The sequence below is a fragment of the Schistosoma haematobium genome, chromosome 1 (genome assembly GCF_000699445.3).
Source record: "Schistosoma haematobium chromosome 1, whole genome shotgun sequence".
NCBI lineage: Eukaryota > Metazoa > Platyhelminthes > Trematoda > Strigeidida > Schistosomatidae > Schistosoma > Schistosoma haematobium.
The window spans coordinates 15,641,671-15,663,848 of NC_067196.1; the positions used below are offsets into that span (position 1 = coordinate 15,641,671).

At 30.4% G+C, this 22,178-nt stretch overlaps 2 protein-coding genes across 2 annotated transcripts in view; one reads left to right on the forward strand and one right to left on the reverse strand.

The window, feature by feature from the left end:
* The window catches only part of MS3_00003536 (uncharacterized protein), a 104,465-nt gene extending 85,906 nt beyond the window's left edge, over positions 1–18,559 (forward strand). Inside the window, exons 35-44 of the mRNA XM_051211360.1 lie at positions 807–1,041; positions 4,428–4,481; positions 5,038–5,139; positions 5,863–5,932; positions 7,436–7,749; positions 8,290–8,328; positions 10,391–10,618; positions 11,830–12,189; positions 14,311–14,469; positions 18,491–18,559. Of these exons, the coding sequence (XP_051073255.1) occupies positions 807–1,041; positions 4,428–4,481; positions 5,038–5,139; positions 5,863–5,932; positions 7,436–7,749; positions 8,290–8,328; positions 10,391–10,618; positions 11,830–12,189; positions 14,311–14,451 (1,543 nt within the window). The 3' untranslated portion in view covers positions 14,452–14,469; positions 18,491–18,559. The remainder of the gene's footprint in view (positions 1–806; positions 1,042–4,427; positions 4,482–5,037; positions 5,140–5,862; positions 5,933–7,435; positions 7,750–8,289; positions 8,329–10,390; positions 10,619–11,829; positions 12,190–14,310; positions 14,470–18,490) is intronic.
* A 63-nt stretch (positions 18,560–18,622) lies between these two features.
* MS3_00003547 (uncharacterized protein) overlaps positions 18,623–22,178 on the reverse strand; it is a 62,015-nt gene continuing 58,459 nt past the window's right edge. Inside the window, exon 12 of the mRNA XM_051211371.1 lies at positions 18,623–20,956. The gene's annotated coding sequence lies outside the window, so the exon portion shown is untranslated. The remainder of the gene's footprint in view (positions 20,957–22,178) is intronic.

Consider the following 22,178-nt stretch of genomic DNA (forward strand, 5'->3'; position numbering starts at 1 on the left):
GGTTAATAGGGCTTTATGCTTGAATGTATCTATCTGTAAATACTGCCAATGCTGTTATTTGTAGACCATAACCTTTGAAGCTCACAATACCATTGTTTAAACGCTTTTGCCATCAGTATTTGGTGGTTATGTATGGATCTCTTTATTTCTAGGTCATGATTCAATAAAACCATAGCATTTATATAAACCCTGTGATATTGTAGTGAACGAGAACACCAGTGGAGACAACCAAAAGTACTTGAATATAAAATTACAGAATCTCTTAATAAAAATTAGGAACCATACAATAAATACTTCATTTGAAAAATATTAATCAATTGTCTCAGACTTTGTTGTTCCTTCGTTTCAATATCAATCACTATTTGTTCTCGTTCTCTTTTCTTCGGTTTTCTCAATCTTCTGCTGCCAGGCATTTCACTTACTACTTATATCTGTCGACATCAGTAGCACATACCACAATATGAGATAAAATCAATCATAAATCCAATAAATGTGTTTCTTTTTTATTTCTTCATCAATTCGTACAACTTCAGTCGAGTTGTTTCCATCATTCAATTTTTAAAAGATGGAAACAATCTTTTAAAATTTAATTTCACTTAGGTTACTTTGTTTTCTTATTTTCTTTTCATACTTCACTCTTTTTTATCTTCCTAAAAACTATATCGTATCCAATTGTTGTATTGAAAATCATGGTATTATTCAATTGTTTATGTGAAAAGGTTTCTATTAATTTTTCAATTTCCTCGTTTATAAATTACTCGTATTACGTATACCTATTTTCATTTGATTACGTAATGTGTATTTAGGCAACGTTTACAAAAAGCAAATGATTTAAAACAATCAATTGAATCAAGTCTCAATGAACAACGTCGTCAACGTGTTCTATTATCAGATGAATTAAATCATTTAGAAGAAGCAGTACATACAGGAAGATTAGCCAAACAATTGGCAGATGAAAGTAGGGAGGCTAGTGAAGAAGCACTTAAAAGTGCTGTGAATAAATTAAATAAAATGCAAACAGAAAAAAAATTACTTGAAGAAGTTAGTTTTATTTTATTGTTTTGTCTAAGTTTTTCATTTTAACTAGAGTGAACAAATTTAAATCTCTATGTATATTGAATTCGTTTTATCAAGATTGTTATATTATTTATATTTTATTCCTTAATTTTAGCTTAATAGTTTGTCTTTATATATATATTCTACCGAATGTGGCTCCTGAGTTTCACTTTAGGTTCAAGACATAAGTATTTACTTCAAAGCCTCTCTTTTCTTCGTCATTTGTTGCCTATTAATACTTACTTGCGTACGCCTGTTACTCATCGTCAAAGAGCATAGGCCGCTCGCTAGCATTCTCCATCGAACTCTGTCCTGAGCAATTTTTTCCTGTTACTACTCATTCTTTTGATGTCTGCTTCCGATTCCCGACACAATTTGTCCTTTGGCCTTCCTCTTTTCCGTTTTCCCTCAAGATCCCAAGTTAGTGCTTGCCTTGTGATGTAGTTTGATGATTTCGTCATTATATGTCCTATCCACTTCCAACGTCTTTTCCTAATTTCCTCTTGATATTGAATCTGGTTTGTTCTCACTCACAATAGACTGTTGCTGATGGTACCTGACCAACGAACATTGATTATCTTGTGTAAACAATTGTTTATGAATACCTGTACTTTTTTAATGATGGTTGTAGTAGTTCTCCCAGTTTCAACTCCGTACAGTAGAATTGTCTTGACGTTCGTTTTGAAGATTCTGACCAATTAATAGTCACGTCTAAAAAAATAATCATCTAATTCATTAATGAATTTTAATCATACATTTTTATTTTGATGCCCAAGTGATAAGAATATCTGACAATGTCAGTTGTTTTCTTTTTTCCTACATTGTTCATTCTTTTCACTATTTTTATTTAGACTTACAGAAAGCGTCCTTCATCAGCTAATCGTATGGTAGTAAGCTACACTTACATAATTAGTCCTTTGAATTTTGTGCACGTTAAAATACATAGGAGAAAGGCTACAAACAGTTTTGTATCATTTGCTTTTATTTGTCAAATGAATTCTAGAATTTGATTATTAGAAAATAATTTTTTATGCTTTTAAGATAATCTCTAATCTTCTAAGTCATTCCTATTCATTCCTAATAGAATTTAGATGTTCAAAAAAAATGGATGGGGTCGTATTTTATGCATGAAATCGTGTACTTACACACTGTGAATTATTTATTATTACACTTGCTTAAGCACTTAGTAAAAATAACCTTTACACATGCACATCATTTGCACAACACACTTCATATAACATATATATTGCATACATATTTTGTTTATTAAGTCATTTTCCTATCAGTGTTGTTTTGTTTGTTTCATATCTTATTCAAATCCAATTTGTGTGATTAATGAATAACCTTTTAATAGTTGATCAAATGCTCACAATTTTGTCACTTAAATGTTAATCCGTTTTCTGCTTACCGAAATTTCTTCATGTTGTGGATCGAAATTACTAAAAAAAAAATAGGTCAGTCATTTAATAGCATCACGAAAGAAACAATAAAAACATAAAGAACTAGTAAATAATATGTAACATAAATAAACATATATAAAGATGAATTGTGACTAGTAGTTGCTTTGCGTTTCGTCCCTTTTGAGATCTGTCAGACAGCTGAGTGTATCTGCATCCTAATATTGGTGTTCACATTGAATGTCTAACACGTTATTCACTGTACTGTTGAGTCCAGATAGTCGGTATATATATATATATATATATATATATATATATATATATATATATATATATATATATATATATATGCCCGGGTTTTCCCGTTGTTGATATTAAGGAGTGCATTTGATCAGTCTCTATTGGCATATGTGAATCTTGATTGTATTATCTCAGTATTGTCTTTATTTACAAGTGAAAATGGATTAGACTTTCACAGTGAATTACAATGGATCAAAGAAAATTATGAAAATACACAAGTTGAACATTGTTAACAAAATGAACAGTATGATAGAGATCAGTCTTTAATTAAAAAAATCCAACGTAGAATAAAAGATTGATCTTAATCTTAGTTAAATTAATAATTAATAAATGGCCCTATAAGAATATAGAATTTGTTAAAACTGTATTATGCTATAAACGCGGAACGTTCTACATTAGAGTAATTTTATGAAAAATTTAAAAAATGATCAAATTAGGACAAACAGTATAAATAAATTGTGTCTTTTAATGATGTTATCTTAATGTATCGATGTAAATAAATGTTAACTAACAACTAACTATATATACATTTAGAATACAACAAACAGTACTGATTCATAGTTATGGGATGATTATAAATGTGTATCATGTTCTTATTTATAAACGGTACTTCCCAGGTACTTAAAACCTTCCTCCTCTTCTAGAGCTTCTCCATTGAGTGTGATTTGTTCACTGTATTGCAGTTCAGGTTCATACTTTTCCCTTGAGTACGCTGAGAGCTACTGCTACAGAGGCTACTTCCACACTGGCTGTTTTCGCCTGCATTTATGGATGTGTATGAGATAGGACACTTTCAGGGTTACTATAGGTACCAAACTCGAATAAAGGAGGCCCGGGTATTGGGTTAGCAATTTCATTCCATATAAAAGAACCTTATTAAATAAAAATACTAACCAGAAAAACCATACTCTACTTGCCTTTTTTTCCTCTATATATTTAGTAAGTTTTCCCCGTCATTTAACAATTAATATTTCGCCTTTTAGCGTTAAAGCACTAATCACTACATACGTTTAAAAGATCAGATGAAAACCAATCGACATCCAGCAGTTTATCTCTATTTATGAGAATTCAACAATGAATTATTTGCTTTACACGAATATTGATATAAATATTTTCATTATGTTTTATAGGTGGAGTTAATAATTTGATAATTAATAATATTAAATTCATCTTGTATTGTTTGTTTGAAACTTTCCATTGATGTTTAGAACTTCAATTAATCAGTCTCTTATTGGCTTATGTGTATCCTGTACGGATTGGCTCGATATTGCTTTAAGTCACAAGCATTATATGTATAGGTGGATATTAGTTAGCAATGGAGTCCTGCACTCGTGTTTCGCTCTATTAGGGACTCGTCAGTTAGATGTACCTGCATCTCAGAGTTGATGTCCACTCTGGGACTCGAACCCAGTACCGTTCACTTTAAACGCCATCACGTTATCTACTTAGCTACTGAGTCCTGATAGCCACTAGCTTGTGCAATGAGGTGAAGTGTTAATTCATATTCCAATGAGAGGCTGATCAATTACAGTCCTAAACATCAATGGGAAGATTCCGACAAGTAATAATAATATTTTCTTATAATTGTTAATGAACATGTTGTATATCTCAAATTCATTCCGTTTAGTACAACGGCTTATTATTTCATATATTTTATTATAAATATAAATATAGGAGTTGGATAGTTTACGAATGTCGAAAGACAATGAACTCCACTATTTAAATGAGGTAAGTTTCAATACATTTTGTCACATAATTCTTTTTTTTGTTAGTCATGATTAGAGTTTGTTCGACAAGAGATGATTTAAAACTGTACTGTTTTGCCTTGATTTTATGCAGAACATGTGATTAAGCAGTATATATATTTTTCGCTTAAATTTAATGACTGGCGCCAATTGCTTTTAGAAATATATAATAACTAGACCCTAAACATCAATGAGAAGATCCAAACAAATAATTCAAAGATGATTTAATAAAAATAATGTTATATTAATTACAATTTAATGAATAAAATTTATATCCTTTATTGATTTAGTGTGAATCATTTTCTCAGAGAACCAATAAAAATACAACAAAGGAATTAACTTTGGTTTTAGATAGTACAAAGGAAAGTTTTTATTCAAAGTTATGTTTGTTTCGTTTTGTTCATGTATCAAGATTGTTGAATATGAAGACCGAATTCTAAGGAGGTACACAATATATTTCTCTTTCTACTAATAACTTTGTTTTCTCTTCATATTCCTCTTTGATAATTTAATTTACTTGTTGTTATTTAAATTTTAAGCGTCTACATAATACACGTCAACATTTAGAATCAGTAGAATCGGAATTATCACAGAAATCTTTAAAATTGAATGAAGTCAGTGAAAAATTAAATACATTACAGGTGATTATTTGCTTTTTTTCTGGATACTATTCTTTCAATTTACTTCCTTTTCTATTTTTTTTGCTCAAATAAATGAAGTAAGATAAAGTAGCACACAATAAAATTTTGTGAAGATTGGTTCATTTTCCAGGTTGTATTCTTTATAAATTGATCTCAGTTTAGGTACTATTGAAAACCAAGGAACACTGCATAGCTATTTCGTCCTAGTATGGAATTTCTCAGAAATACCCACCTAAGACCTTCAGCTCTCTATTCGCTATCGATTTAATTCAAAATGTTTCTAATGATCTAGTGAAAAGCCTTGATCAATATAGCTTTGCTTTGTTGGATTTAAAGAGATTACTTGCCAATAGCAATGAAACATAGTGGCATAGCATCACGAATTGATCGAAGTTGGAAATGTTAACTATTGGATACCGACTTTGCAGTTCAGAGGTTAAATCCTTATCACGAAACCCGAAGGTCTCGTGTTCTATCTCCGATAGGGTTGTGGGTATATATATATAATATTGAATCTCAAGCTGAATATATACAATAAACTTCATTTCTGACCATAATTAAACTCAACTTTCTTATATATAACTTATTATATTTACTTTTAAAATAAAATGATTGTATGAATACATTCAATAAGAAAATGACACAATTTCCTTGTTGAAATTAATTATATTTTTTGTTGCTACTTCCTCGTTATCGACTTCCTTTTCTTCTTGTATTGTACAGAATGAATATATTAAAAAAGAACAAACAAAATCCAATAGTCCAGAATTAGAGAAAGAACTGGAAAAATGCAGTACGATTTTTTATTTTTATTAATGATTACTTTTATTAAACTGATATGATTTTGTTAGAAATCTATTTATAAACAACCTTTAAACTAATAATTCATCAGGATCTAGGATCACTTTTTCCATGAGGAACTATTCTTTATGTTTGTTATATTTCATTCATTATCAATAAAATTGTCTTTTAAAATCCACCAAATAAGACTGAAGAAAATAAATAAAACAAATGCGTCTTTTATTCTATTATTAAGCGGTATAGTTTCAAATTAAGTTATAAAAACAATCTGCTGAAGTGGAGGAAGGAGAAAACTATTTTGTTGTTTCTACTCATGAATTTAAATTTTAAAATTACTACAATCACCACAAATCCTCATTCTGATAATAATCATGTGCTCACTAGTGACTAGCTTCATGATGGATTTCCTTGAGTTTTATTGAGAAGCCGTGACCAGTGGAGTCCAATCCGTGTCGGTTGTGAGACACTTATCCGCCTCATACAATAAATGAATGGTTGCTCAAGATAATTGATTGATTGAAGTTAGACATTAACATCATTAGGTACAGGCTCAATGGTCTAGATGTTAAGAGTTCGCGCGTGGTACCCAAAGTCCTAATTACGAGTCCTGCGTGTGGATCTCGGATGTGCACTACTGGGGAGTCCCATACCAGGACGAAACGGCTGTCCAATGCATCCAGGTTTTCAATGGCTGTCTAGCTTAGATGGACTCATGAATTAAACTATTAAAATTACTACCATCTCTACAAATCCTCATTCTGAAAAAAATAGTGAATTAATGCTACCCGTAAAATATTTATTCACTAAATCATTATATCTTAATTTTTAAGGTTATTCTGGGTAGATATTATATCAGTGTGCAATAATCTGAATGTTTTTGACCAATTAATAATTCATTGTTGACGTTAAGTTTTACATCTCAGTTCAATTTATTTAAGACGTTGTTGCCTACATTTTTTCTCTCTCATTATTGTTTACTCAGTCTACTACGTTCAAGTTTTCTTTTTGTACTTTTGTTTGATTCATACCTGAAATTTGAGTAGAATATTCTCTTCATCATTTTCTCATCAATGTTATTAGAAAGAAGTAGAACAAACGAGTAAAAATGTAATAGTTCCAAGAAAAAATATGCTATCACAATTCTATTCGTCCAATAATTTACATTTGTAGACACTCATAATAATAAGTCAACTTACTTGACATACTTTGGTCAGTTGAAAAATTACCTAACACTTAGAAGTTGTTTCTTTGATTGGGTTATTGAGACAATTTAAAAATTGTTTTGCCTCAAATTAATATTGTTTTGAAAAGTAAACTAATATATGAGTACTTTTTGATACAATAAGTCTACTCACCTTAAAGACACAATATCGTCTTTGAGTATTGATTGTTTACTGTGATCGAACTAAAATTAAGCATTTCCATGAAATTAACAGTAAAAATTCCTTGCATTATTGTTCACTGCAATGAACTTGACTTCATTTTGTTTTTATAGAACAACAGCAAGTTTTTTCACGATTAGACGATAGAAATAAACAACTAACTTACAGTCATCAGTTCAATGAATTGAAAATTGACAATATGACTAAATTACATGATAAAATTAATAATAATAACCTTTTACAAGCTTTAATGGATACCAAATCAGCATTGATAGCTGCTCAACGTGAGTCGAAACGTTTAAAACGTCGTACAGCACGTGAAGTTGCTGAATTAGAACGTGTTGCTGAAGAACAATGTAATCGTGCTGGTGATTTAACGGAACAATTATCTTTAGCTAAACGTCAATATGCTCAACTAAAAAGTCAGGTAAGTTGATTATTAATGTACTTTAATCTGAATTATTTTTCTTTTTTCTAATCACAATGATTTCTTTCCTTTTTGAGTAATTGTTTTTTTGTTGTTGATTAGCTAGGCACTGATATTCACACAAACTCTACTTTTTATTCACTTGTCTAGTTTTTTTCTCTCCAGACCAAGCAATCACCTAGAAATTGTGTATATTGTGAACTTTCGGTTGTTTTCCGAAAATTTTTGACTGTTTTAATTTGATAGTATCATGTTGTATATAGATTATAACAGTTGATTAACAAATCTAATAATCACCATGATAGTCAGGAATTGTTTCAGTATTTTGGCATAATACTTCTAATCAAATAATGATTATTCATTAGATAATCTAAGTGAATTATCAAAGCTACAACATACCCATTTAAAGTTTTCATTGTTTATTTAAAAAAATTTGACGTTGAATCTATATACTACTGAATCACATAACTACTAATTTAATTTATCATATTTTAATATGTGTATATTTCTTCAATATCTTCCTTCATTTTACTATACAAGATTGCTACTTATGGAATTCTGATGGATGAAGTGATTACGGTAATTTTTCAAAACAAACAAATAAATTCTTTCAATTTTTCTAATAAATCTTTTTTTCCCTATTTGTTTCATGTTTAGTCATTGTTGTAGTACATTTGTAAAATGCACGTATTTACATTGTCTAACTGCTAATGAAAATGCATGCTGATGTTACATTCAATACAAATTCATCATGGTGAAGGGTATTTGTCATTTATTTATCCATAGCAAATTGATGTCATCAAGAAATGTTTTTCTCGATTTTTTATTGACACACGGTTAACAAATTGTTGATTCCTTGTTGTGAATTACTGATCGTTTGTTTGTATGTGTGCAATAACAGATGATACATGGATTTTGTTTTATTTTAAAATCTATATTAAGAAAATTGATATAACCTTTTTCATGATATCACAAGTTGAGTTTTTTATTCAGTGAACTTTATAATCTTTCTCTAATTTCCAACAATGTTTAATTATAAATGGAATGAACTATTTGGGTGGAGTTTTGTTCTCTGAGCTAGATGGTCTGGTGATGGAGCTTTCATCGTTCTTCTGAACGACATCACCAGCACAAACTTCAAGTGGATGTGAAGTATTCAAATTTCTCCACATTGATTCACAGCTTATGCTTTAGACCTCGATCTTGATTGATTGTTGTTTACTTTTAACCTGTCAATGTTTACTTCTTTATTTTGATTGTATCTCCCATTGATTTGATTCTTGGTCCTATATTTATCCATAAGTTTTCCGACTGGTTGCTAGATTGGGTCGATTTAAATGTGTTTGTTGATTACTGATTGATCTGAGTGCCAAGTTTCTAAAATTTCCCTGGTGCTTTTAGTATTCCTTTTACCCAATATTTCAATATTTTCCCAGTCGACTGTGTCCACAGTTGTCCACATGCATTGATATAACCGAAGACATGTCATGGTACTTGGTCGCTAATCAATATTCATAAAGAGGAAGATAAAGGAGGCGTCCATTTTGTCAAATATAGTGTTTTCCGCAGTGTGAACAGTTTATTTTATAGATGATGTTAGCCATCTCATCGGTGTTTTTTTCGTTTGTTCGTAGATTTTATTATTGAACTGAAAATATGTTGTTTAGCATAAATCGATGAGTTTTAGTAAACATTGACTTTAATGCTTCGTATACTTTGGGAGATTTGTGTCATTGGTGAGGAGCAGGAATAGATTTTCTTTTATTAACCTCGGTTCGATTGAAATGAATAAATCTGTAACGTCGAAGGATATTTTCAGCTCGTCGTTGTTGATTTGAATCTCTTTAATTTCATCCACGATTTTTATGGGAGATTTAATGGAGTGATTGGATGAATCCACTAAGTGTTTCCATAATATTGAAATTTCTCTCGATAGATTGTATGTTGGGGTTAAGAGGTGTGGTACAATGGACATCATGGGATGCTTGATTTACGTAGTTTCGGCACATTGGATTTCATTCTCCACTGTCCTTGTTTCGATATTCATTTTGCATTGAAAAGCTTGTTTAAAGTCGTCGAGATATCGTTGTCGAACCTTTTGATTGGGTTTACCTCAATTGATTTATATACCCTTTTATCTTCAAGTAGTTCCTCCACCTTCCTGACATACTCTTCCTTGTCCATAGTTACTGCAGTACGTCCTATGTCCGCTGAAACTAAATATCTTCACTAGTTCTGAGTTTCTTTAAGGCTTTTTGTCCTTGCGTGGTCAGCTGAGTGTTGTCTTTCTCTAATTTCCCACGGTGTTTAATTTTAAATAGAATGAACTATTGAATTGATAACTGTTATTTATTTATATATATTACATAATTACATTCGAAGTAATCATGCAACTATAGGGATATAAATAAAGTCTGTCACTTATGAGATCAGTGGTCAACCGAAAAAGACAGTCAACAATCAATATAATTAAAACTTTTTTCTCTTACCTTTTTCCTTGTTAATTTTATATACGTGCTTTTTTCTTCGTGTACTTGTTGTGTACCTGCATGTATACTAAAACAGTATTATAATTTCTAATTACTTTGTTTTACCTAAAAACCATTCTCGAATTATTTTTTCATTATGAAATGATGAATAGATTGCTTCTCAAACAGAATTAACTGAACATGGTAAACGTTTGGAGGCTGCTTTGTCAGCGGTTCGAGCTGAATTAGAACAGCATAATAATACAATGAACGCGTCAGTGGTAGATGAAAATGGTTGTTCTAATTCTACATTATTTGGACAAAGAATTCGTGAAGTATTAAATCCTGATTCAGATTCCAGAATTGTGAAAGATCGTTCATCAAATGATCAAGAGATTCAGGTATCATATTTCACTTATATTTTTTGCTATGATAAAAAATAATATTACATTGATACTTATATTGAATAAAAGTCTTTCATCTGATCACCATTTTGTAAAGCTTTTATTCAAGAAACAATTGGATAATCTCTACTCTCTATTAAGAATAAATGGCTATAAACAAGTAACATTGACACACTATATTCTCTTCCTTTCTTCTTTCCTTGATTTCTCTCCCTCTCTCTTTATTCTTTAGAATATATTTAGGTTTCAAAGAATTTTGAGTTTGTGCTTGTGTGAAAAACTGATGGTTAATACACAAAATTTTAACATTTCACTTTCTTAAATTATACAACCTGCTACATGAATTCAAGTAATAATTAAAACATTTTTCAATAAAAATCTCATTTCATATAAGTAGATAAATTTAGAATTCAAAGTAGTTCTAATCTAAAGGGTGTGAAGAAAGAATTTCTCTTCATTTCATCTTAGCATCAGGATATAAAAATGGTTTAACTTTACATTTGATACGTTTATTTTTGTGTTAAGGAATCAATGAATCGAATAATTAGGAATATCTGTATTAACCAACAGTCAGATATTATACATCACTTACTTGCTTACACCTGTTACCTCTCGTGGAGGAGTATAGGCCGCCCACTGGCATTCTCCATCAAATTCTGTTCTGGACCATCCTTTCCAGTTTCTATCCATCCTTTCGATGTCTGCTTCCAATTCTTGGTGCAATGTATTCCTTGGTCTTCCTCTTTTCCGTTTTCCTTCAGGATTCCAAGTTAACGCTCGCCTCGTGATGCAGTTTGGTGATTTGCTCAATTTATGTCCTATCCACTTCCAAGGTCTCTTCTTAATTTCCTCCTCAGCTGGAAGTTGGTTTGTTCTCTCCCACAGTAGGCTGTTGATGGTATCCGGCCAGCGGAGATTTAGTATCTTTCGTAAACACTTGTTTACAAATACTTGTGCTGTTTTGGTGATGGTTTTAGTTCTCCAAGTTTCAGCCTCGAACAGTAGAACTGTCTTGACGTTCGTATTGAAGATTATGACTTTGATATTGGTTGACAGTTTATTGAGTTCTATATGTTCTTCAACTGTGGGAATCCTGCCCTCGCTTTAACAATCATCGCCTTTACATCTACATTAGATCCTTGTTCATCGACGATACATAATCCCAGTTAATCTATTCCCTTCTTTCTATTTGTTTTTCTCTTTTCCAGGAGATTACCGATCATAATTATTCAGCAAATGGATTACAAAAATCCCTATTATTACTGACTAATTCATTTCATGAAATAAGCCATTCTCCAAGCAATTTTCATAGTGTTCAATCGTTAACTGATTCATTAAATGGTTTATGCAAAAAATCGAATCATTTCTCATATAGATTATTTCCTAATAATGATTCAGAACATGTGGTAGATGATCCAGAACTAAACTACACCACTTCAGGACTAGGTTCCAGTGTTAATCCTGGTACTCAAATTGCGAGTAATGGTGGAAGTGTTCAAGAAAATTCAACTATACTGTCACCATCAACTTTAGGTGAATCAAAACCAGTCAAAAGTAATAATTGGAAGGTAAGTATGTGTGAAGTATTGCATACAAATAAATGGGGTTTTTGGTATAAGTCATATTATAAGTATATAAACTTTAAATTTATTCACTAATGAATAATCGTTTGTTAGAATGGGATAAAACTCGATATTGCGCTTTAATTCAGTGTAATAATTTTTTTTCAAAAATGATATATGTTACGCATCACATTCGTCTCATTTCAGTGTAACATCCATTTTGTATTAATTCTGTGAAAAACCAAACAATTTTGTATCTCCATTTCATCAGTTGTACATGTTGATTAATTATCAAATGTCAGTAAGATCTATTTCTAAATGAGTAACCTTTGGTTAATAAGTTTTCAGATTATTATTATTATTATTATTATTATTATTATTATTATTGTATGACGAATAAAATCTTTCTTGTGTTGTGTTAAATCTTAGTCTTGACTATTCCAGGTAACAGTTCCCTATAGTTATATCATCTTCTCCATGTATTTACATATTAATTCATGAAATAAAGCATAATGTTAAAGGAAATATCTTCCAAATAAATGTTTAATCATATATTTGAGACAATCGCAAACGCATACTTGATTAAAGAAAAGATTGTTGGTTTTCTTTAAAACAATATACTATTAAATTGACAACTTATCGACAATGTTCCCAGTCTGTGTTAACATTTCTTTACATAGTTAAGCTAGTTTTTTGAAGCTAACAATAGGTAGATTTATTATTATAACGCTGAATTGAACAAACAAATTGTTGTTCGAATGAACGTGTGTAAGGTCGCCATATGATATTAGTTTACTAGTAAAACCAACTTAATAACCAAACTTAATTGTGAGTTTGTAAATAGTGTTTGTCACAAATTGATTTGAATTGAAATACTGTCGAGAACCGGAAAATACTGGACTAATATTTCATCCTATGACAATGATACTACTCAGAAATGTTCACTCACGACCCTCCTAGAGATCTAACCTAGTACCCTCAGGTCTCAAAGAGAATGTTTACTCGTTAGAATCATTCGACAAGCGTCTAGTGATACAATGCAAACGTAAATTTATTTTTGCTGTATAGCTTGACCAACATCTAGTACCATTGGCAACTGTTGTTTCACTTTCAACATATCTGAACTCTACTAGTCATGAATTAACATAAATTTAAATACGATTAAACTTTCGAATTTTTAACTGTTTCACTTTATTTATCTACGTTGTAATGAGATATTCAGAAGAGTACGATTTTGCTTACCTTTGAAAATCTCAATTATTACCACTGAATTCAAGAGCAAATCGGTGGATCATTCTCATTTGATTGATAAAATCTGTTGTTGTAATCTATTATTCGCTATTCTATACTATTTTATTAAATGTTTAAATCTAAAACTACATAAATTATGTCCTTGAAAGGAATGATGGATAGAGAGACAATTGTACTCTTGAACTGTACGAGGATATGTACAGAAGGACATTACAATTTTTGGCTTTGATAATTATGTCCAGCTGAGACAAGCGGTTAGTTACATTCGTGTTTCCTTTCATGATAATCGTGGAGGCGGGTCCCAATAACGTTTTACAAACGAGGATTATTATCTTTCATAGAACTTATCATATTTTTCTTCACGAAACTTCCAATTTCTCAATTACATACAACCTTGAAGTTACCATTTACCAAATCCCCCCTCCTATACGTTCTTATTTATAAAAACATTTTTAGCATATGGATGTCAGTAAAGATTCCAGTGACAGAATACTTTTTTAATGGTGCATACGTTTATATGAAAAATTTCGATCTTATTTCTATCATAAACAAACGGAGGTCATTTACGTCTTGATAAGTAGTTGGATGTTCAGTTTATAAGGATTCATTATTTTGGTAGCTAATAAGTTTATCTGGAATAAACAGTAATGGTGGTATATAAAGATCTGTACTTCAGCAATTTCCTTACATGATTTATATTTGATTTTAAATGACATACACTTCCTGGTGTATTCTGTTGTGTTATTCAGTTTTTTTTTACATAAGAATCAAACTTGATCACAAGATTACGTTTGAAATTCGACTTTTTGGTATTGGATTACATGTTGTAGTAATTATAACTGGTTTTCAATGAATGGATATATTTTATCATTTTAGCAAAACGTCAGTAGTGGTTCTGTAGGACGACAACGGTCTCATGATGAAACGGCCCCACTTGCAACTTCTGGCTTTGTGAATCATTCCCGTACATCTCGTCATTTTAAATCTGGATCCTCTCGATCTTCTAGACCTGGATAAGATGAAGCCCCAAGCCCTGTGAGTTAACCGAAGATTTAGGAATTTAGTTATACATATGTATTACATATCAGTTACTTAACTATCAATATTCCTACATGTTAAATAAATCGTTATCAAGATTTGTTTTGGAATTGTTCCACAAATACTGTGTGAAAAGCAAATAAAAATTGAAGATGATCATTATGTTTTAAATTCAGTCTTTGTCATCAACTGACATGACTCATAGAACTGTATGAAAACAAGAAGTATTGGGACAGATATTTTGTCATAGTTAGGGAATCATAAGAGATGCACACCCATAGCCCCACACATATAAATAAACACAGACCATTCGAATCTCTTAATAGACTTGATACTGATTAGCTACTAAGTAAAAATCTTTTGGTTTACATTTTTGGGTTTCAAGAAATTTGCCACTCATTTATGCACTTCGCAACCAAAAAAAGTTCGTTTACTCACATTGTTATGTTAATTTTATTTCTTCCCGACGTTTGTGAATCGCTGTTGTACGTCTATACATGTGCTATTCACTAGGATACTTCATTGAGTATATGAAACTAACGGATATTAATCACAATGCGAACAGTCCTGGAAAATCGACCTCGTTGGCTCAAGAGTGTAGATACACATACTCTTACGCTCCACATATATGTGGTAGATCTCCTTCTTGTTTGTTAAACGGTCGGACTTTAAGTGTTTACACTTGTCTCGGTTTATTTCACACGAATTTAAAACGAATTATCATTGTAATTTCTACTATGTTTTGATATTGGTTATGAATAGACGAACATGGAGATTAGATTTTATTCAACTTATGTTTCACACTCAAAATTAGTAAGTAAAATGACAGGGAAAACCACCTTAATAACAGTCAGTAGCTAAACTAATTCTATAAAATCAAATATACTGAACGCCATATCAAAATATTAAATGAAACTAAAGTGTTTTCCTTTCTTACCAAGTTAATATATATTTTTTGTTGAATTAGTTTACTCTCAATCTATCACAATTAAGTTTCAGGTTTGAGACAAAAATTTTGCTCCAAAGTACAACAAGGAAGACATTCCTCATTTAGACTCATATAAAACGTTATACCTTCTTGTTTACTATTATTTCTTAATTATTAAACTATGTTGAAGAAAAATAAATCTCGGGATTAAATAGTGATAATTTTTATTTCATTTGTTACGTACTACTTATATTGTACATAAGTAACTTAATTAAAATAACAAAACGTGTGTGAATTTATTTCGAAGTCCAAGTTCACAATTGATTGATCACTGGGTGGTGATCAATGTCATGCCTGTCTAGTCCTTATTAGTGCAGATCGAATGCTATCGATCGTGTTGCAATGTGGCCACCAGTCTAGGTGACTCGACACTGCGGGCACTATGTATTGAGATTAGATGGTGGTTGGAGGTAGTCAACAGGAAACCCTGGACCCGGGTTTCGTGCTACTTGGCACTCGTCAGCAAGGTGTACCTGTAATCTTGAGGGAACTGGTGCTCCCTGACGGATTCGATCTCGTGTCACCCAGCTTCACCGTCAGAGACGTTACCACTGAGCTCTCCGAGCCTCAACTGACCTCCTGTAGGACTGAGATGTAATCACAATTGATTGATCACTGGGTGGTGATCAATGTCATGCTTGTCTAGTCCTTATTAGTGCAGATCGAATCCTATGGAAGTCCAAGTTCATTAGTTCAGTATGCCTATAATTTGGTGAATGCCAAGTTTGATACAATTTTATTTTATTGACTACAATTCTAATAGAATGAGCATCAGTTTAACTTTGACGAAATTCCTCTGTTCCGTAATAATTCTTACATAAAAACTTCTATTATTCTGTCACTTTTTTAAAAACAAAATTCATGTTTACTTGTGAAACAAATCTGTGGGATATATTTCCTATGAAAAGGAAGAAAAAAGTATCAGATAAGTAGTTATTCAATATATTGTGAATCTATTTTCATGCTACATCCTATCTATTCTCATATGTTTTCACCTGAAATCCTAAAGTTAAAACAACACAATCAATAGTTTGATTGTTTTGCCCAAATTTCTTAAATTAGTTAATCAGCTCTATTCAGTCAGTCAGTCAGCTACAACGTAGGACCAGGCACATATATGCATCGGTCCAAGTTGCCATACCTCATTAACACAACAAGATGGACATCGGATTCATAAAAGTAGTAATTCAGAGGTGGTAATATATAAAAGAAAGATTGCATATAAGGATATAGTACAGGAAGAAAGAATTAGCTGGTAGAATGAAAGATATGAAGCGATTTTCATCTCTTAGTTTAAGGGAAGACAAAGAGTGTATACACTAATCACTTTGCTACCGATTAATTTTACAAATATAAAACATAAAGTTTCTATTAGATTCACTGACTGAAAACAATAAAGTTTACATTTTTCTAATTTGTCTAAGAATAAACATGAATAAATCACTCTTGTAAATAAGTAAAAAAATGGTTGTTGTATTTTATGCAAATTAATCTGAAATATCATCAATGTACTAAGAAGTAGACCAGAGTATATCAATAATGATTTATCAGCTATATGACTTTAGTAAAAATACTTGGAAGCTTCTATACATACATACATTAAGTATTGACTTTTTAATTGGAACGTTATATCATTTAAGCATTCGCCTAAGTTCCCATATTGACAATGTACTTTTTGGGTCCATATATAGTGAAATTTTCAATAGTCTAGTTATTATGTAGGTTTTTATATACTCACAAAGATTTATATCATTTATTAGTATGAGTTAAGATTGTTGTACAAACTGCCCGAATATATACAATAAATAGAAATGTACCTCATTTACTAGTTACATATCTATGTATTCATCTATGAACAGTTTTTTAAATATTTGATGATTAGGATGAACAAAGTGTTAGGCGATTGAAAATAGTTAAAATGAAATCTTGAACCTAGATATCATATTTTCTTATTATTCTTGTTAGCAAGAACTACATACAGTCTCCAAGGGAATGATGTCTCTTTTTTTTGGATTCAAACTCTAGATTATCCAATTCCACAGTCTAAGACATTACTACTAACCTTTTCAGATCACGGTCGACTTTCTATCGGACTAAGTTATTTGTTGATTAATCATTGAGTAATGGTTATTATTATAATTGTCCAATCCGATTAGCTAAATCCTGATGGAAAATTTAATTTTCACTCATATTGTAAATAATTAAATATACTCTACTTATGTAAAATATGTCTACTATTATTATTGATTATACATACTATTGCCTAAAGATAGTTTTGATAATGTAACTGACTATGTAACTTTACTTAATTTGGGTTATTTATGAGATGAAGTGAAGACAAAATTTCTGTTTACATCTGCTATTCATTGGTTTATTTATTATTTGAAGGGACAGCTCACATATTAGGTCATAAAATATAAGAAATTCAGTATTCTACTAATCATCATTACTTTTATTATGGATATCTTGTTTATAATTCAGAAAATGAATATTTACTTATGACAAAGACGAATTCTCTGAATTGTTATGAAATAGTATCAGTCTATTCTTACCCTTTTTAGTCATTGCATTAAATAAGGTGAAAAAAAAGAAATAGAAAGTTGATCACCATGTTGTCTAATCGATTCATCGACCACAGAACATAAACGAAATCTTGTTAATCGATTTACAAAAGACATTTGTTGAATTACACTTTTTGGTAAAAAAAAAAAGAAAATGGTAGTGTGTGTATTATAAAATAGTATCTCCCATATATGCAAAGTTATTGTATTCACTAGTAAAAAAAGTAATATCAAGGTTTTCTTGTGACTACTACTAATTTTCAGATACTAACATATTGAAGACAAAATTTTGATATGTGAGGTATGTAAATTTGTCGATTGGTTGATTGATTGATTGTTTAGTTTTGTGTTCATTAATTCCTAATCACATTTTGTCCTTATTGTATATCTATTCAGTAAATGTATATATGTATATGGCCTTTATTTCTTATTGTATATTCTTTTTTTCTACTCTCTTTAATCAATGTAGTTGAAGCAAATTGATATTAGAAAAAAGTGGGCAACAGCTACGATAAAATGAATAATCGGAACGTTTATCGATTATATATATATATATATATATATATATATATATATATATATATATATATATATATATATATAAGTATCTCTGTCTTCCAACGATATATTGATTAGTGTTTTATCCATTTTCTGATATTTCAATATATTATGTACATGGTATTATTTCAACAAATGAATGTCAAATAATAAATATGCATAATTTTCATATATATATGTACAGTTTTCTCCGCCACCACCCCCCCCGCTCTCTACCGCACCATCGCATGCTTTGTTCCTTTTATGATACATTAAATATTGTCAAAGAAATGAAAACTAATAAATTTCTTTCTCTCAGTAACAAATGTTCATACCTTTATGTTACTTATTATTATTATATGCCAATGAAAATCTGTTTATTCCATAGAATTTATTTTTATTGTAATATTATTCTGTTTAAAGAAGAAGAAGAAACATTTCAAAATAGGTCCTCTTTTATTACTAACCAATCCATGTCACACTATTTTCTATCCCATTTTATACTTAATTGATATATTCATCACAATTTTAATGGTATTATTCATGTGGATGAAGATTGTTTGATGAAATGAAGAAAAAAGAAGTATCATAAATCAATATTATATTGTCATATTTTATTATATCTTCATGTCGTTCTTATATCTTATATGATGTGTATACACTTTCCTATGTGAAATACTTATTTATATAGTGTGTTTTCTTTTCAGGTTTCCCTTGGTGATTTTGACCGTTTTCCTTTCCTTATTCTTCTTAACCTATTATTCTCCTCTGTTTTCTTAATTGTTAATAAATCCTTAGGAATGATTACATTTGTATTATTGTTATTCCATCAGATAATTAGTATAGTTTGGTAAAAGTAATGGATTGATTTCATCACATTGATATAATCGATTTGAATTTTATCACAGTTATATCCTCTTCTTTTTACAACTGAAATTCTTTTGCTATTCTTTCAGGACATGTGAAGTATTAGATATGAAGGGAAAAATTAATTCATTAGTTGTAGTAATATGATCATAGTTGTGATGATAAAAAGCTTTGCACACAGAGAAAAGTTATTTTTCATCTTGATATCGAAATCTTCATCAATGTTCTCATTTATAATCAACCCAATACAGTAAAGAGACTTACATATTATGTTCCTATGTCTAACATGTAATATAAAACGAATAAGCATGGAAATATCGACTTGCAGGAATATTTTAAGATTACAAAAGGTTAATAATGATTTAATAAGCAAACTGTCAATGACTATAGTACTTGACAAATCGAACTAAGACTCTAATATTTTGTCTCTCAAATACCACCTCCATTATTCTCATTACTTTAGCTTTATGACAAACTTATCACAAATCTTTATTGGCGCAAAAAATGATGTTATAAAAATAAGTTATATTGTCAAGTGAAAATCTTGGTTGTATATCATTTTTAGGTATAATTCTTTACTTGTCATAAGTTTAAAATACATCAGTGATGTTTTGAATTTGTAAATTCATGTAAATCAATCTAAATACAACCATTTTTGGTATCAATTAGTTCCTTCTAGATTTAAATAATGGTCAGGACTCAGTAGCTGAGTGGATAACGCGATGGCGTTTGAAGCGAATGGTACTGCGTTCGAGTCCCAGAGTGAACATCAACTCTGAGATGCAGGTACATCCAGCTGACGAGTCCCAAATGGGACGAAACGCGCGTCTTGGATTCCACTGTTAGCCACTATCCATCATTGCTTAAAAAATAGTTTGTTTTAAAATTGTAAGTTCCAATTCCTTTTTTTTCAAATGTTCTTAATCTATGTTTATTTTAACTTTCTTTCGCACTTTTTTCTCCGTCTATTTCCCTCTCTCACTCTTTCTCCCTTGTATTCTCGCCTCGTAACTTAACAAGAAGTCAATGAATAAAAAAATAATTTGTTCTTATTAAATAGAAATATGCTTTTCCTTTTTCATGTTTTCGTTCAAAATTACTTCTGTATACATTACTACACATTTTCTTAAATATCAAATTCTCTTCTGGACTAACAATGCGGGGTTAACATTGAATATAAATTATACAGATAAATAAGTTATTTAAGTAAGGTAATTATGTAGATACACAAATATATGAATAGATAGATAGATAGGTAGGGAAGTACTAGTCAAAGGAGTAAGGATATATGAAAAAGGAACTAAGCAATATTTTCACTTTCAATAAATAACATTTTAAATGAAGACAAAATCATAAGAAAATATACAGACATGAAATGATGATGATCGAAATTTGTTCACTTTGAACAGATATTAGTAGTAGTTTGCTGATTATTTTCTTTCTTTTAAAGATGTAACTAAGAATAGGATTTAAGCTTCTTTCATAATTTCAATTAAGTGTTTGTTTTATTTGAATTCGGTACATTCCTTTTCTAAAAAAGCAATAAAAGTGTAAGGATAAAATACGTATTTTTAAACATACTATTTAAAACAATCTACAAATCACCTTTCGTGGGTTCTTTCTAATACAATTTGTAGATTGTACCGGGTTTCTATATAATTCAATAGAGAATATTCTCGTTATTAAATCCTGGGCGTTCATTATGAGTAAACGTTATTGAATGGCTATAAATGTTTGAAGATTCAATACTATTGACATTTAATATAAGATAGACGGAACGTGGTTAATAGTGAAATTTAAATGGTCCTATGTTCGAGTCCCTAGTGTGGGATCGTGGATGCTTACATCTGAAGAGTCCCATGTTGGCATGGAACGGCCGGCCAGTGCTTCCATGTTTTCAATGGTGGTCTAGCTTAGATTGACTCGTGAATTCAACTTTGTAGAAGTTTAATATGCACATATTCGGGACTTATCAACCGAATGTACTTTTACAAATCAAAATAAAGATATTTAGGTTTTATCTTTATTGAAGTGATATCATGTTCTGAATAAGCCATAGTACTTAGTGATAATAAAAATTCTTACATTTGATATCTCTGTGTTCTTATATATATTCTAAATAAAGCACGAATTTATAGTGGTAATTGCCTTTTTAACCCATCATATCATAGTAGTTATACGAAAAGCTTATCAAATGCTAATGATTGTTTGTAAAATGTAATTTACAAAATGTTTCTTAGAAATTCAATGATACATTTGTACAGTATGGTTTTTTTGACGTTGTTTCAAAAAAATAATTTCATCAACAAGCGAACGATTTATATTTAAATTGAATGTAATTGTGACCCCATTCGTCAGTAACTAATGGGGAAAGGTATTCATGTATACCTAAAACGCTTAGCTTTCGGTTAAGATGTTGATTTGATTTTAACTTAATTGACACTCATACTAACTTGTCGGGGTATATTTGACAATTAGTAGTCTGTTGGCAAGTAAACGTGATACTCAATACTTCGATGATTCTATTACGTTACGCAATATCGTATAGAAAATCAGGAGACTGGTCATCTCTTTAGATGAAAATTGAATTCTACCTCGATCATACGGTTAAAGCAAAATATAATATTTTAAAGCCTTTTTTAACAGGCATACTAGCAACAGTTATTAAGATAAAATGTTTGCCATATATTTATTAGTTTGAAAACTTTTTCTGTGAGACTATAATCTACGGACGACCTTTGAGCGACGCTGAA